General features: G+C 39.7%; 1 protein-coding gene across 12 annotated transcripts in view; it reads left to right on the forward strand.

Moving 5' to 3' along the window:
- Positions 1–15,813, forward strand: part of R3HDM1 (R3H domain containing 1) — a 167,227-nt gene that overhangs the window by 65,312 nt on the left and 86,102 nt on the right. For 7 of the 12 annotated variants that reach the window (XM_073305337.2, XM_073305338.2, XM_073305342.2 and 4 more), the window contains exons 3-4: positions 8,924–8,965; positions 9,440–9,529. The exons of 4 other annotated variants lie outside the window; for them this stretch is intronic. In XM_073305337.2, coding sequence (XP_073161438.1) covers positions 8,924–8,965; positions 9,440–9,529 — 132 coding nt within the window. The remainder of the gene's footprint in view (positions 1–8,923; positions 8,966–9,439; positions 9,530–15,813) is intronic. One more of the 12 variants, XM_073305340.2, reaches the window with a different exon arrangement.

Consider the following 15,813-nt stretch of genomic DNA (forward strand, 5'->3'; position numbering starts at 1 on the left):
AAGCTGACAGGAGAGAGTTCTCCTGTCGACTTTAATTAATCCACCCGCAATGATCAGCAGTAACTATGTAGATGGGAGAAGCTCCCCCCCCCCCCCATAGCAACATAGTGCTGTCCATACCTGCGCTTAGGTCAGTGTAACTTATTTCAGAGTAACAGCCGTGTTTTTATTTGTAAAAAGAAAAGGAGTACTTGTGGCACCTTAGAGACTAACCAATTTATCTGAGCATAAGCTTTCGTGAGCTACAGCTCACTTCCTCATATGTATCCGAGGAAGTGAGCTGTAGCTCACGAAAGCTTATGCTCAAATAAATTGGTTAGTCTCTAAGGTGCCACAGGTACTCCTTTTCTTTTTAGTGTAACTTATGTCGCTCAGGGGGGTGGCTGATTGATTCACAACCCTGAGCGACATAAATTACGTGGTATTCTTTGTTCCTTCCATCATACTGGCCTCTTGGCCTAGAATTTGCGCCTTATCCTGGAGGAGCAAGTAGTCTCAGTCCATTCAAATCCATTCTTAAAATCCTCTTCTCTGCTCAGCCTACAAAATTAATCTGCCAGCAAAATCACGTTACACTTGTATGTATTTATTTTATTTTTTAAAAAATTAAAATTAATTTACTCCATGGCTTGTGATAAAGCCATTGTTTAGTTCATCTGTTTAGTTGAAGGGCAGGAATTAAGTTCTCCTCTTTTTAGTAGAGCCCATAGCAAATTGGCTGCTCCAATATATACCCATTTACTTACGTTGTAGAAGGGGCCCACCCATGATTGTAAGGATTTAGCATAGTGAAGCCTTAAGTTTGTAATTTGGGAAGGACAATCACCTTTTAAAGTTGTCTAGTTTTTCTCTCATGACCCTCAAGTTGTTTTTAAACAGGCTTTGAAATGTGAGGCACTTATGTGCCTCACAGTAGTTTTACAGAAAGAATCCATTAGGATATTGTGCTTGGGTATTCTAATTTCTTATTGGTCAGTGAGTGAACTAATAGGGACATGAGTCTATACAGTAAAAATATTGTATGCACAATTATTTTGAGGAATAGTATATTTTGTCAAAAGATGCTATTAACACATTTTATGAGTTGCCTGAAAACTTGATTGTTCTGTTCTCCGTTACACTGTAGCAATCCTACAATATGCACCATAATAATAGTAGTAATTATTTTAATATTTATTAAAAATGTGGTAGCACTAGAGCATTCTGCTTTCCAAAAAAGAGAGACTCTCTCTGCCCTAAATAGCGCATAAGTTATCACAAGATTTTTGCTTGAATCCACCTTGTAGTCTATCGGTTAGAACATATGGCATTTTTAACCATTTTTTGAAAAATGATTACCAGGAATCATTCATGTTGGCTTATAGATTTTTACTGCATGAAACAGCCTGTTTTAATGTATCTTAAGGTTTTTATGTTGTACGTGGGCTGCAATCATAAATACACTGTCATCCATGCATTAAAAATAATTGTTAATTAGTGAATGTGATATTACCCTGTGAATAATCAATCACAGAAGTAAGGTAAAAACCCACGCTGGCACTAACAAAGAAAAAATGGGAATGGAAGGCTCTCGCTGTCTATTTCAGATTGGGGAGGGGGATAGCCTCATTGGGGAAACGGGTGAGAGAGGCAGTGGAAAGGAAGCAGTGCAAGTGATGGAGGGAGAGCTTGTGCGAGGTATGGAGCTAGGGCACTTAAACATGCATTATATAAAATAGACAAGACAAATTTTGTGTTAAAGATTTATAATTACATTTTGGGGTTTCAGTGACTATGTAGATTTCTCAGTTTCTTGACAGAATTAGATGAAATTTTAGAAATCTAATTTTTAAACAAATATCTCTTTCTGTACCTGGACTTCATCCCTTCTCTCCAACACAAATTCCACAACCTCCATCCCTGGGTGCCTTAAATACCCCCTTGTTTCTCCTTCCTTCATTTTCTACCTCTGACTTTTGTTTGTTGGGGGGGCGGGGGAAGGGGTGAAGCCTTTTCTTCTAGACTAATCTCAGGGCTCCATCTTCCATGCTGTTAAATGCGTTTCCATGTATCTATCAATCAATCAATAAAATCCTGAAATCACAGCCGTTTTCGCTGTCTGTGATTAAATAAATGAGACAGAAATGCCACCTATGCATTCTTGCCACCTGGTCAGCGCTCCTCAGTGTGGTGTGGTGTAACTTTTGTGACCAATTTTTGCTCTCCCTCCCCATCCATCCCATGACTACATTCATGTAATACAGTGCTGAGTGCATTAGAAATGTCTGTGAATAAAGTGCCTAAAAATTTGTGAATATAATGTGAACTGCATGTCACTTGTGTTGATATGTCTTAGCCTGTGTCTGCACTAGGAGTGTCTTACTTGTTTAGGAGTCCTAGTATACTCTGCCAGTCAAATGCTTGTGCCGGTATGGTAAAACCATTCTCCATGAGTGAAATAAGCTGACAGCTTTGCCAGTGTAGCTGTCTCTACACTTCAGACTTCTGCTGGCACAGCTAGATAAGCCAGAGAGCACACTTCTTTATACCCCTGACTGACACAGCAGTGCCTGCAGAAGTCTGTAGTGTGGGCCTGTCCTTAGTCAGTGTCTTGTGGTTTGATTATGGAGAATTCATGTGTATATTTAGTCAAATAAGAGAATCCCATCTGTTGTTACCTAAACTGATCTCTTCACCTTTTTATTATTTGTTCTGTTCGTCAACGTGGTATCTGCACTGTTATTTTCCGTATCCACAATCTGAGAATTATCCTGTACATTCTTATTGCCTCCCCAGCACAGTAATATGTATTGAGTTAAATCTCACGTAAGCAGAGAGAAACAGACTGTAACTCTCTCAAGATAAGTTATTTTTTGGTGACCAATGTATCTGTATTTGTGCGTTTGGATATCAAAATGTTGCTGTTTCCACCTGAAACTTAAGGCAATTGTTACCTTCTGTGCACAGTTGTATTTCACAGTGTCTTGAGACTTGCTTAACTGTTTAAAATTATGCTTGATACAGGGGCTTGAACTGGACGATGAAGAAAGTGCTTTCTAACACTGGCTATTTCATTTAGTTGTAATTGGTTACTGTAACTCTGCTTAATGAAATACGGAGTGCATCTATTGTATTGGGTTTTGTGGGTAACTTCCATGTTGGACTATGTCATTCTTTTGGTATTATCGGCGTCTTTGAAAATGCAGTTTAGTGAACTCCTTGTTTTATGGGGTGTGGTTTTGTGTTCCCAGCACTGATTTATAGTTTCATATGTGTAACTGCTTTGGCTGAGCCTTTAAACCCTGAATACATATGGGTAAATGTGCAGATGTAATAAAAGCTTATTGTCAGAGGCTGGAAAACATTTCTAGTTTTGTGTGAATTTGTTTGATTACTTGACTCTCTCGTATAGGCTTGCAAGCTGGTCAATTGTCCGGTTATCTGGCTATGGCCAAATATTGTTAGATATTCCAACAAGAATGCCTTGATGCAGACAGCAGCCTATGTTTTTGATAGTATCATGGTGCTTACTTAAATGTCTTGATAACTCAGTTTACTATATGCTAATGCCACTTGTGGATGGAGGGAGGAGGAGATTAACTACCAGAAAGTTAAGCACCTTGACTGGACTCTTCAAGAATAAACATTTATATGAATATGTGACTAGGGTCCCAGGGGAGCCACAATGGGGTTACTTAATTAGGGCAAACTGCAAAGAATGGAGCAGACAGTCCCAGATATGCCAATACTTAGATTTACCAAGCCCTAACAAAACAGTTTCTATAATACCTTACTGGTTATTTTCCATTGTATGCATCCGATGAAGTGAGCTGTAGCTCACGAAAGCTTAAGCTCGAATAAATTTGTTAGTCTCTAAGGTGCCACAAGTCCTCCTTTTTCTTTTTACTGGTTACCAAGAAGCCAACAACAGTTACCTTAAAGCAACCCAGCCTTAGCCCTCCACCCAGACACCCAAGTCTAATATGATGATTACTGAAAGTCTTAGTCATCATATAAGAAAGTTCTACCAATCCCAAAGGATCGGACACATTACTTCCCAAGTTAATGAATATTTCAGCTCTTACCCAAATACACGCTTACAGCCAATCCTTATTAACTAAACTGAAATTTTTTAAAAAAGAAAAGAGTATTGGCTAAAAGATGAGTATACATACAGACATAAGTACAGTTCTGAGATCAGATTCATAGAAGAGATGGTGAGCTTTGTAGTTGCAAAGAGTTCTTTCAGAATTAGTCCATAGGTTATAGTCCAGTGTTCATATTCAGGGTGATCCAGATGGGACCAAAGATCTCAGTCTTATGACTCAAGCTTCTCCCTATATAAAGCAGGGAAATAAAAAGGATCAGGATCCAAGATACCTTTATACAGTTCCAGGCCTTCTCTTGACAGCTTGGAGTCCTTAGGCGAACAATGGGCAATCATGGAGACTTTGAAGTAGATCTGTTTCCTAAGCATCACTGGTAATTAGCTACAGGGATTAACATAAGGCAGTTGCCCATTTTCCACCATGTGCAGGTGATTTGCTATACATTTCAAAGAGATTAATAAAGTGATGTCACTATTTTTACAGGTTTCAGAGTAACAGCCGTGTTAGTCTGTATTCGCAAAAAGAAAAGGAGGACTTGTGGCACCTTAGAGACTAACCAATTTATTAGAGCATGAGCTTTCGTGAGCTACAGCTCACTTCCTCAGATGCATATCGTGGAAACTGCAGCAGGCTTTATATATACACAGAGAATATGAAACAATACCTATTCCCACCCCACTGTCCTGCTGGTAATAGCTTATCTAAAGTGATTTCCAGCACAAATCCAGGTTTTCTCACCCTCCACCCCCCCACACAAATTCACTCTCCTGCTGGTGATAGCCCATCCAAAGTGACAACTCTTTACACAATGTGCATGACAATCAAGCTGGGCTATTTCCTGCATAAATCCAGGTTCTCACATGAATTGGAATTCATTTGCAAATTGGATACTATTAATTTAGGCTTAAATAGAGACTTGGAGTGGCTAAGTCATTATGCAAGGTAGCCTGTTTCCTCTTGTTTTTTCCTACCCCCCCCCCCCCCAGATGTTCTGGTTTAACTTGGATTTTAACTTGAAGAGTGGTCAGTTTGGATGAGCTATTACCAGCAGGAGAGTGAGTTTGTGTGTGTATGGGGGTGGGGGGGATGTGAGAACCTGGATTTATGCAGGAAATAGCCCAGCTTGATTGTCATGCACATTGTGTAAAGAGTTGTCACTTTGGATGGGCTATCACCAGCAGGAGAGTGAATTTGTGTGGGGGGGTGGAGGGTGAGAAAACCTGGATTTGTGCTGGAAATCACTTTAGATAAGCTATTACCAGCAGGACAGTGGGGTGGGAATAGGTATTGTTTCATATTCTCTGTGTATATATAAAGCCTGCTGCAGTTTCCACGATATGCATCTGAGGAAGTGAGCTGTAGCTCACGAAAGCTCATGCTCTAATAAATTGGTTAGTCTCTAAGGTGCCACAAGTCCTCCTTTACTATTTTTACAGTTCATTTAAATGTTAAGATCTCCTTTTGATCTCTGAATTAACAGAATACAGCATAGACAGGAACTGTTTGATTACATTAACCTCTAACAAATATACGTAAAAGAATAAATGGACACAAATCAGATGTCAAGAATTATAACATTCATAAACCAGTCGGAGAACACTTCAATCTCTCTGGTCACGCAATTACAGACATGAAGGTCGCTATCTTAAAACAAAAAAAACTTTAAATCCAGACTCCAGTGAGAAACTGCTGAATTGGAATTCATTTGCAAATTGGATACTATTAATTTAGGCTTAAATAGAGACTGGGAGTGGCTAAGTCATTATGCAAGGTAGCCTATTTTCCCTTGTTTTTTCCTGTCTCCCCCCCCCCCCCCCCCCCGACGTTCTGGTTAAACTTGGATTTATGCTGGAAATGGCCCACCTTGATTATCATACACAATGTAGGGAGAATGGTCACTTTGGATAAGCTATTACCAGCAGAAGAGTGAGTTTGTGTGGGGGGGGGGGGTGGAGGATGAGAACCTGGATTTGTGCTGGAAATGGCCCAACTTGATTATCATACACATTGTAAGGAGAGTGATCACTTTAGATAAGCTATTACCAGCAGGAGAGTGGGGTGGGAGGAGGTATTGTTTCATGGTCTCTGTGTATATAATGTCTTCTGCAGTTTCCACAGTATGCATCCGATGAAGTGAGCTGTAGCTCAAGAAAGCTTATGCTCAAATAAATTGGTTAGTCTCTAAGGTGCCACAAGTACTCCTTTTCTTTTTGCAAATACAGACTAACACGGCTGTTACTCTGAAACCTTTATTTATATATATATATATATATATATATATATGTATATGTAAACACACAAAAACAAACATTATCTACCAGTGTCCCCCTAAAGGTTGAATCTGGGTCATTTAGCCTGCAAGCTACTTAACCCTTTCTGGCCATGTGTCACAGTATATCTTTATTTGTATACTGGGCGGCCATCCATGTACTTGGTGTTTTACAAAGCACACTAAACAGGTTAAGACACTGTTCCTGCCCCAAAGATGTTACAGAAAGAAAAGGAGTACTTGTGGCACCTTAGAGACTAACAAATTTATTGGAGCATAAGCTTTCGTGAGCTACAGCTCACTTCATCGGATGCATGAAGCTCACAAAAGCTTATGCTCTAATAAATTTGTTAGTCTCTAAGGTGCCACAAATACTCCTTTTCTTTTTGCGAATACAGACTAACACGGCTGCTACTCTGAAAGATGTTAGTTAGGGCTGTCAATCACAGTTAACGTATGCGATTAACACACAACAAAATAACTAATTTTTAAAAAACAGTTGCGATTAATCACAGTTTTAATCGCACTGTTAAATAATAGTAGAATACTAATTTATTATGGATATTTTTGGATGTTTTCATGTTTTAGAGCTTCATTTCATTGTTTCCCATATATTTGAGTTAAAATAACTCCATTAAGTTGAAGTTAAATTGCTTAAAAAGTTAAGTTAAATTGTCCTTTGCAATTAGGCACAAGTCTCTGTGTACAACTAAGCCTATTGGACACTACAAAGTTTCATTCTTCTGTTAGTGTTCTAATAAATTAGTGATTTAAGATAACTGGCCATTCGACATTTGACCGATCAATTGACCAATTATTTTTGGATCAGTCAAATGATCAACCCTACTCTAGTATATATGGGTATGATTATTACAATTTCATCAGTAGATGAATGGTTAAGGTCTCTAGTTGCACTGTGGCTCTTTTAAATATCATTCTCTGTTATGCTGAAATACTGTTTTGTTCAACCTGGTACATGATTCATTCTCTAGTGAATCAGAAGAGAGACTCCATAATACAGGAATTGAGCATACACTTAAGTATTTTTCCATGTTCAACACTGTTAAAAAAGCTGTACCAACTAAGGCACTAGCCCTTTAGTAGGTTTAACAAAGGCCTAATTTGGTGGGGGCAGGGGGAGACAGCAACACTTGATAACACTTATTATTCAGAGATACTCTAAGCCTTTCACATGTCCTCATTTTGTTATGATGTACTCTACTTCATTGGGAAAAGGCTTTTTTTTTCGAAACTCGGGTGGGAGTTTATTGATGCTTTTAAGATAAGATCTGCAAAAGTGATTTAAAAACAAAAAATTGAAGAGCAGACATTACTTTTGCTGAATGTCCAAGTACATGTGATTAGAGGCATTTCAGCAAATCTAGTATCTTAAATTACCTCCTTCACCCTCACTCCTTTCTTTTAGGTCTATGAAGTGAAGTTACCCTCTCTTGTAGACTCATTCCAAACTGATGCCCCACTAGGTACTCTGTTGATGGCATCACGACAGTAGGTTGGAGATAAAATAAATCTGAATACTTTATTCTCCAATTTTCAGTGGGTCTGTAGTATTTTCTTTAAAATGTTGTTACTCCTTGTCTATTAATTTCTCTTCCGCATAAGCAGTTGGGGAGGTAGTCTGCAAAACAATTTGTACAAAGGCTTGCCTGGACACAATTTTTGTACCAATTTAACTATATCAGTTCAGAAACAGCAATAAGCTATACCAATATAAGCACCTTTATACCTGTATAACTGCATCCGCATTGGGGCTTGCACCGATTTAGCTACATCTGTTTCTAAACCACTACAGACAAATTGATGCTAAAATTATCTGTAGACAAGCCCTAAGTAGTGCACACTGTGGAAGAAGTTTGGTAACCCCTATATATTCTAGGAAAGAATAAAGAAAAGGTGGAGTTAAGCCAGAAAGAAAGAGAAGGCATAGCAATAGCTAGAGACATGTAGTAAGTTAATTTTATTTTATATATAAAAATAGACAATTTTTTACGGTTTTTCCTTTAAATGTCAGGTTTTCTGACTGGGGTTCAGGGAGGAGGAAGGAAGAAAGGAAATATTGCTTGGTTAGTGGGCCATTTCCTACTCCTTTCCCTTGTCAAAATAGCACTGCTTCTTGTAAACAGCTCTAGGTGAGTTTTCAGGGAACAGTAGCAGGATTATAAAACCTACTTTCTTGTCATGTTGTCAAAGAAATTGCCCCATGAGAACTACAAACATAGGACTTGCCGAAGACTGTTAACTGGTCCTGACTTTATAAAGTAAAATAATTGTACAAAACTGGTAAGTTGTTTTTTTTTCCTCCCCCCCCCATACCCATGTTTTGCAAGATGCTGAAAGAAGATGAGAAGCCTGGGATTTTTGCCATGGAAAATGGGATAGCTCACAACCGTCAGGTTAAAAACACTTGTGTTTACTTACATGATGATCAAATCTATTAAATAACTACTTTCTTTCTACTCTGCAGATTTTTGCATTAATAAATGTCTCCTACAGTCTAAATATGAAGCTTAATATGAACTCTTTTTTTGTTGTGCCCACCATTTAGCAGCCAGTCCAGTCTTTTGGACAGACAGGAAAAAGGTCCAAGGTACAGTAGACATGTGTGCTGGCATGCTACAGAAGTCCTTCATGCTTGATGAAGCCTTGTCACTTTGTGAAAAATGCCTTGAGTTTAGTTATAGCCTTTATTTTTGGCAATAACCTTTTTTGTTTTGCTTTTGGATTTTTGTCTTGCCTAGTTGTCTGCTTTTGTGGTTTGCCTTTATATTTTTGGTGGCTTCTCATTGCTAGAGAGAGGGAATGCCTTTCCAACGCTGCTGCTTTTATTTTTTTATTAAATGAAATTATTCTGATGATGATTCTGGTGATCTGATGACCTCAAAGCTGTGACTGTTTTTTCCCTTTCAAAAATGATTGACTTTATTTTACAATATTAAACATACATATTCCAGCAAATTCGTTATGCATTTGGCAGTAAATTGAGTGAATAATATCAGTGTGAGGTGTTCTGATGTACATTTGTTTTTTTGACTAGTTTTTAATTAAAAATACTTTTCTTTAGTCAAATACAAAGTTAAAGCTAGTTCGGAGCCTTGCTGTGTGTGAAGAATCTCCACCGCCTCCCACAGCTGAAATATCACAGGACATTCAGGTAAAAATCGTGTGACTGAAGCTTCTGAAACCTAGTTGAAGTCATTTGCTCTCCGAAGAATATTGGAAAGACAGACTTACTGGTTGTATGCTGGTGGTGGTAGTGTAGCCGTGTTGGTCCCAGGATATGAGAGCGACAAGGTGGATGAGGTAATATATTTTATTGGACCAGCTTCTGTTGGTGACTGAGACGAGCTTTCAGGCTTATACAGAGCTCTTCATCAGCTTTGTGTATTCTCAAAAGCTTGTGTCTCTCATCAACAGAAGGTGGTCCAATAAAAGATACTACCTCACCCACCCTGTCAGACTTAATAGCCTTCAGCTAGATCTGTTTTAACATGCAAACAAAATGATTTATATTTATTTTTAAAATACTTATTTCACAAATATTTGGCAAAGAATCATGACCGTCCTTTATGTCCTCCCTCTTCCCCGCTTTTTTTAAATGCACAACATAAGAGCAGAATGTCCTTTGGCCAAAGTAGTATTTGTTTTTCATCATGACCTAGAATTGTGGCTTACATTTTTTTGGTTTGGTTTTTGATTTTTAATTCCCAAGTACTTTAACATGTTTTTGAAGACGTTTTAAATTGCTCAGGCACTATTGGAAATCATTCAGATACTAAAGTAGAGAGCAGTTTTATAGCTAGAAAGTAAAATAATTTGCTAGCTTCTTATTTTTAGGAGCCATTTTAAACAAACTGATGTATGTTTCCAGTTTAGCTTGAAGTTCTGCATTTTGGCTTTAACAGTGGTATTGATCTTAATTGCTAGTAACTAAACTGGGCCTTGCCTGAAATGTATAGAGGGAGGAGCAGACCCATGCCACTCCAGTTCCTTCTCAACTGCCTGCAACTCAAGACTGAGTTCTGTAGTGTCTGTCTAATTAACACAGATTTTTTTCTTTCCTTTATTTTATTATTGTTTTCACTTAACATGGTTTGTGCTTTGTGGAGGGGAGAGGAAAGGGAGTGTTCCCCTTTTTCTTTAAGGTTGGGCCCCGCTTTTTGCTTGGGCCTTCTCAGCCAGTGGGTTATACCCAAGACCCCAGAACTCAAGCCTTGCCAGATCTGCCACAGGTCCTTTCACCACAGTGACAAGCACTCTAGATTCCTCCATTGCCTTGGAGAGGCTCACATCCTATCATGATCAGCTCCGGCTTCAAGAGCAGATCTCAAACTGAGGGAAGACTGATTAAAACAGCTGCTCATGGAGCGCCTTCTTAAATCTGGGGGCCCTGACTCTTCCCAGCCCTCCATTGCCAGCAGGCTGAGGCCAGGGGACCGCATCAGTCTCTCAGAAGACATCTAAATATAAGAGACCCCAGTCTCCTTGATAGAAGAGAGAAGTCCCTTCTTACATCTGTGAACAAAGAAACCTCGCATTCTTGTGCGGATACCACTGAGGCTCCTACTTGTCATGGTGCCAAGGTATCAGCATACTAAGAAAGGCTTCTTGTACCTAGAAGCCCACCGCCAAACAGCCCTGAACAACTGATTAGTCAGTACTGGCATCAGACTCTTCCAAGTGGAACAACTCCTCAAGGACTAAAGACTCTGAAGAAATCCTCTTCTATTCACCTGGTACCATCTACCTTCACACAGAGCATGCAGACTGATCATCTGTACTGTCCCCAGTACTGCTGGAGATTTTTCACCCGGAGAAGCAGTCCCCCATCTCACTAGTATTATCCAAGTTCTTCTCTCACAAGAGCCCTCAGACTTTGGAGGAACATGAGTCCCCTATGAGGAGGACTCTCCCTCCCCTACCAGGAGGGTTTTCCCACTTGCACCCATGTGCCAGCTAGAACCAGCAACATCCTCCCCCACCCCCAGTCATCCTCATCCTCATACAAAGGTACTGATGTCCTCAGCTTCACCGCCGGACACAGAAGAGGACAATTCCTCTGATTCAGAAATATTCATCTAAGGCTCCACCGTCTACTCGTTCCATCCTCTTTCCTTCGAGGTGTTCCTGAGGACAAGACCCCAGGAATCCGCCAACAGGAAAACCCCTAGGCCCTGCTCCTTCTCCTCCTCCTTATGCCCCTCCTCAGTGGGATTTTTGGAAGCCTTGTGCCCCTTGCATTGTCCCAGTCTTCAGGGTGACTTCACATAAGATTCTTAGCCACCATCACCTCAGGTCCCTCCATGTCCTCTTCAAGAAGTCCTTGCAGAGAAACAGAAGCCGAGAATAGAGGAGGAGACACCACCATCCCCTTTCACACCAGACTAGACAACCATGCCCGCTTCCCACTCCTCCATCCTATGTCTTAACACATACCTCCAGAGCAGACACCAGAGCCTCTAGTGAAGCACTTTTACACTTTGGACAGAATCTACTCCCTCTTCTGCACTGATGGAGTCGTCTTACGTGGAGCACCCATAGGGAAGATAATTCAAAGACAAAGGAGAGGATACTTACCTTGTACAGTAACTGCAGTTTTGCAACATATTTTGTCTCTCTGGATTCCCCATCACCCCTCTCTCTTCCCCTCAACTTTGGTGTTCTTCCACGCTCTGAGGTTGAGAAGGAACTGGAGTGACTGGGCAGAGCATGGGGAGACCAAGGGCATGGTCACTGCTAATAAAACATCTTCAATCAAAAGTGCACAAGTGCATGTGTATACTATCCTCATGTGGAGCAACATAGCAACAAAACATCTCTAAGAACTCCAGCTACCATACAAGATAAGTAACCTCATCTTCTCCCAGTTGTTGAGTTCACTTATCCCAACCTGGGAAGGTGAAGTGTGTATGATCAGCCTGCTAGGAGGTGTCTGTGATAATGCTGGATCTGCTGTGCTTTGTTACCTTGGAGAGAGCAGCTCTAGCACTGCTGCTTCTCCTTGCAGTGCCTCATTCTCTGCATCCTCCTCTTCTAGCAGGACTGCTCACTCTGGAGGAGGCACAGGTGCTGCTGCTCCCTGTTCAATATCTTGAAATGGTCTATGCCTATACACCAGCTAGCAGCAGGATTTGTTATCTCCAAGTCAATGTGCAGGACTCAGCTCTCCTCCAGTTTCATAAGCTTTGCTGCTTCTGTGGATCCAGGTTGTGTGCAGATTGTCACTGTGATGTGGGATGCAATGGTAAAGTAGTGCACTTGCTTGACTTTCCCTTGCTTCTCTTATTTTCAGCCATCGTTAAATGTAGCCAGTTGATAAGGAAAGCTAAAGGCATTAGTTTAAAAAAAAAAATTTATGGCCTTAAGATTAAGGGGACAGTAAGATGGAATTTTTTTAATATGAGGAACAAAAGAAATACCAACAATATTGGTTTGTTACAGATAAGGACGTTAAAATTGTCAATAACGATGCACAAATAGAAGTTCAATAAATATTTCTGTTCTGTATTTGGAAAGAAGCTGGACAGTTTATTAACAGTTTACAGTGATAAAGAAATATTTTCTCTTCCAGCAGTAACTCAGGAGGATGTTAAACAGAAACTGCCAAAGTTTAAACATCTTCTAACTTGTAGGACCAGATAATTACCATCCAAGATTTTAAAATCTGCGAAATCGCTCTCTGTGCCATTGATGTTGATATTTAACAAATCTTGGAATACTGGGGAAGCTCCAGAGGACTGGAAGAAAGTGAAGTTATGGCAATATTTTAAAAGGGCTCATGGGATGATTCTAATAATTAGAGACTAACTTTTTTGACATTGATCCCAGGAAAAATCATGGAGAGAGTGGCACAGGATTCAAAAAATCAAGAAATAAAAACATGGCAGTGTAACTTATGCAAGTCAACATGGATTTAAGGAAAGTTGGCTTGTCAAAACAAGCTTGATACAGTTTTTTCATGAGAGCAGAAGTTTCACTGGCAAAAGTAACTATTGATGTAATGCATTTAAACTTCAATGAAGCTTTTGACTTAGTATCACATGACATTCTGTTTTTACAATGAAAATAAAGCACTATATAAAACACAAAATGGATTCAAAATTGGCTAACTGATAGAGCTCAAAAAGTAATTGCAAATGGGCAGCCATCAGTCAATGGGACCATTTCTACAACTGTCTCTCAAGGGGTCTGTTCTTCACCTGATGGTATTCAATATCTTTAGCAATCAACTAGAAGAAAACATAAAATCACTGCTAGTAAAGTTTGCAGATGATACAGATTGGTGAAGTGATAAATAATTATAAGGACAGGTCAGTTATACAGAACAGTCTGGATCGCATGGTAGTCTGGGCTCACTTGAGCATAATGTATATTAATATAACTAAATGCCAAGTCATATATCTGGTAAACAGACATACACATCACACTTATAGGATAAGGGATTATTTTAGATAGCAGTGATTCAGAAAAGGATTTAGGGCTCATGGTGGATAATCAACTGGCAGCTAAGAGAGCAAATTCAGTCCTTGGATGTATAAGGAGGAGGATATCAAGTTGAAGCAGGAAGATAGTATTACCACTATATATGGTATCAGTGAGAATATTACTGGAACATGGTGTCCACACTATTAAAGTTGAGGTTGACAATCTGGAAAAAATTCAGAAAAAAGCTACAAGAATTATTGGAGGTCTGGAGAGCCTGCTTTACAGAAAGAGATGAAAGAAACTCAGTTTATTTAGTTTACAAAGGAATAGGTAAAGCGGTGTTTTGATAAGTCTGTAAGTACTTGAATGGCAAAAATATCCATCTTTTTCAGACTGAAGAGGGAAGTGGGATTGGTATTATTCCATGATAATCTAGGTTGTTATCTTAATATGCAATGAATTATGTTATAATGTGGACTTTGATATGACCAATGTCTTAGTCAGTTGATAGTTTGCTAGTTGTAGACGGCATTAGCTGTGGAGGAGTGCTAATAAAGCTTAGGCACTTGTCCTTCTGTTTGTTACTCCTGTGACAAAGTTCCTCCTCTGCCTTGGTGGGTCTTGCGCTTATTTGCGGATTTGCTCGCCTTGGAGCTTTACGGCAGCCCTCAGCTTGGCTGTTTTTCTGAACCCACAGTCCAGGACGATGACTCCTGTGTCTGACCAGGAGTTGGGAAGTTTGGGGGGAACCCAGGCCTGCCCTCTACTCCGGGTTCCAGCCTAGGACCCTGTGGAATGCAGCTGTCTAGAGTGCCTTCTGGAATAGCTGTGTGACAGCTACAACTCCCTGGGCTACTTCCCCATGGCCTCCTCCCAACACCTTCTTCATCCTCACCATAGGACCTTCCTCCTGGTGTCTGATAATGCTTGTACACCTCAGTCCTCCAACAGTCCACGTTCTCACTCTCAGCTCCTAGTGCCTCTTGCGCCCAGCTCCTCACACACGCACCACAAACTGAAGTGAGCTCCCTTTTGAACCCAGGTGCCCTGATAAGCCTGCCTTAATTGATTCTAACAGCTTCTTGATTGGCTGCAGGTGTTCTAATCAGCCTCTCTGTCTTAATTGTCTCCAGAAGGTTCCTGATTGTTCTGGAACCTTCCCTGTTACCTTACCCAGGGAAAAGGGACCTACTTAACCTGGGGCTAAAATATCTACCTTCTATTACTCTCCTATAGCCATTTGGCCCAACCCTGTCACACTCCTTAAAACAGTTGCTGCAGTCCAATTTTGCAGTACAGCACAAATGTGATACGTTTCATCTTTAAACTCTCTTGCCAGTTAGTTGAATTTAACTTCTTGTGTAATGTAAATTAGTTTTTGTGTGGAAAGCATTTCTGAATAATATACTGTATATGCTTAAGCTGTGTCTACAATGTTTTGTTTTCTTATCTGGCTAACATAGAAGCATCCAAAGATGACATACTATTGCAACTTTATGGTAAAAATTAATATCCAATATGGATTAGCTTATAGTACTACATAATGAAGATGTTAAGGTCAAAATGTTGCTTCTTCTATTGCACAAGTGTAACTTTTCCGTAAGGTATGCTATTCAGAGTCCAACCACAACCCTTGGTAAATTGTTTCAGTGGTTAGTAGATTTCTCTGTTAAAAATATATGCATTATTTCCAGTCTGTATTGATCTAGCTTCAGCTTCCAGCCATTGGATCGTGTTCTACTTTTCTCTGCTAGATTTGAAGAGCTTGCTATTAAATAAATATTTGTTCCCGATGTAGCTACTTAGACTGTTAAGTCACCCCTTAACTTTTTCTTTTGTTAAATTTAAATATAAGGAGCTTCTTACATCTGTCACTATAAGGCATATTTTCTAATCCTTTAATCATTCTCGTGACTCTTCTCTGAACCGTCTTCAATTTATCAACATTCTTTTTAAATTATCAATACCAGAACTCAACACAGTATTCCAACAATGGTTGCACCAGTGCCAAGT

The sequence above is a fragment of the Lepidochelys kempii genome, chromosome 11, assembly GCF_965140285.1.
Source record: "Lepidochelys kempii isolate rLepKem1 chromosome 11, rLepKem1.hap1, whole genome shotgun sequence".
NCBI lineage: Eukaryota > Metazoa > Chordata > Testudines > Cheloniidae > Lepidochelys > Lepidochelys kempii.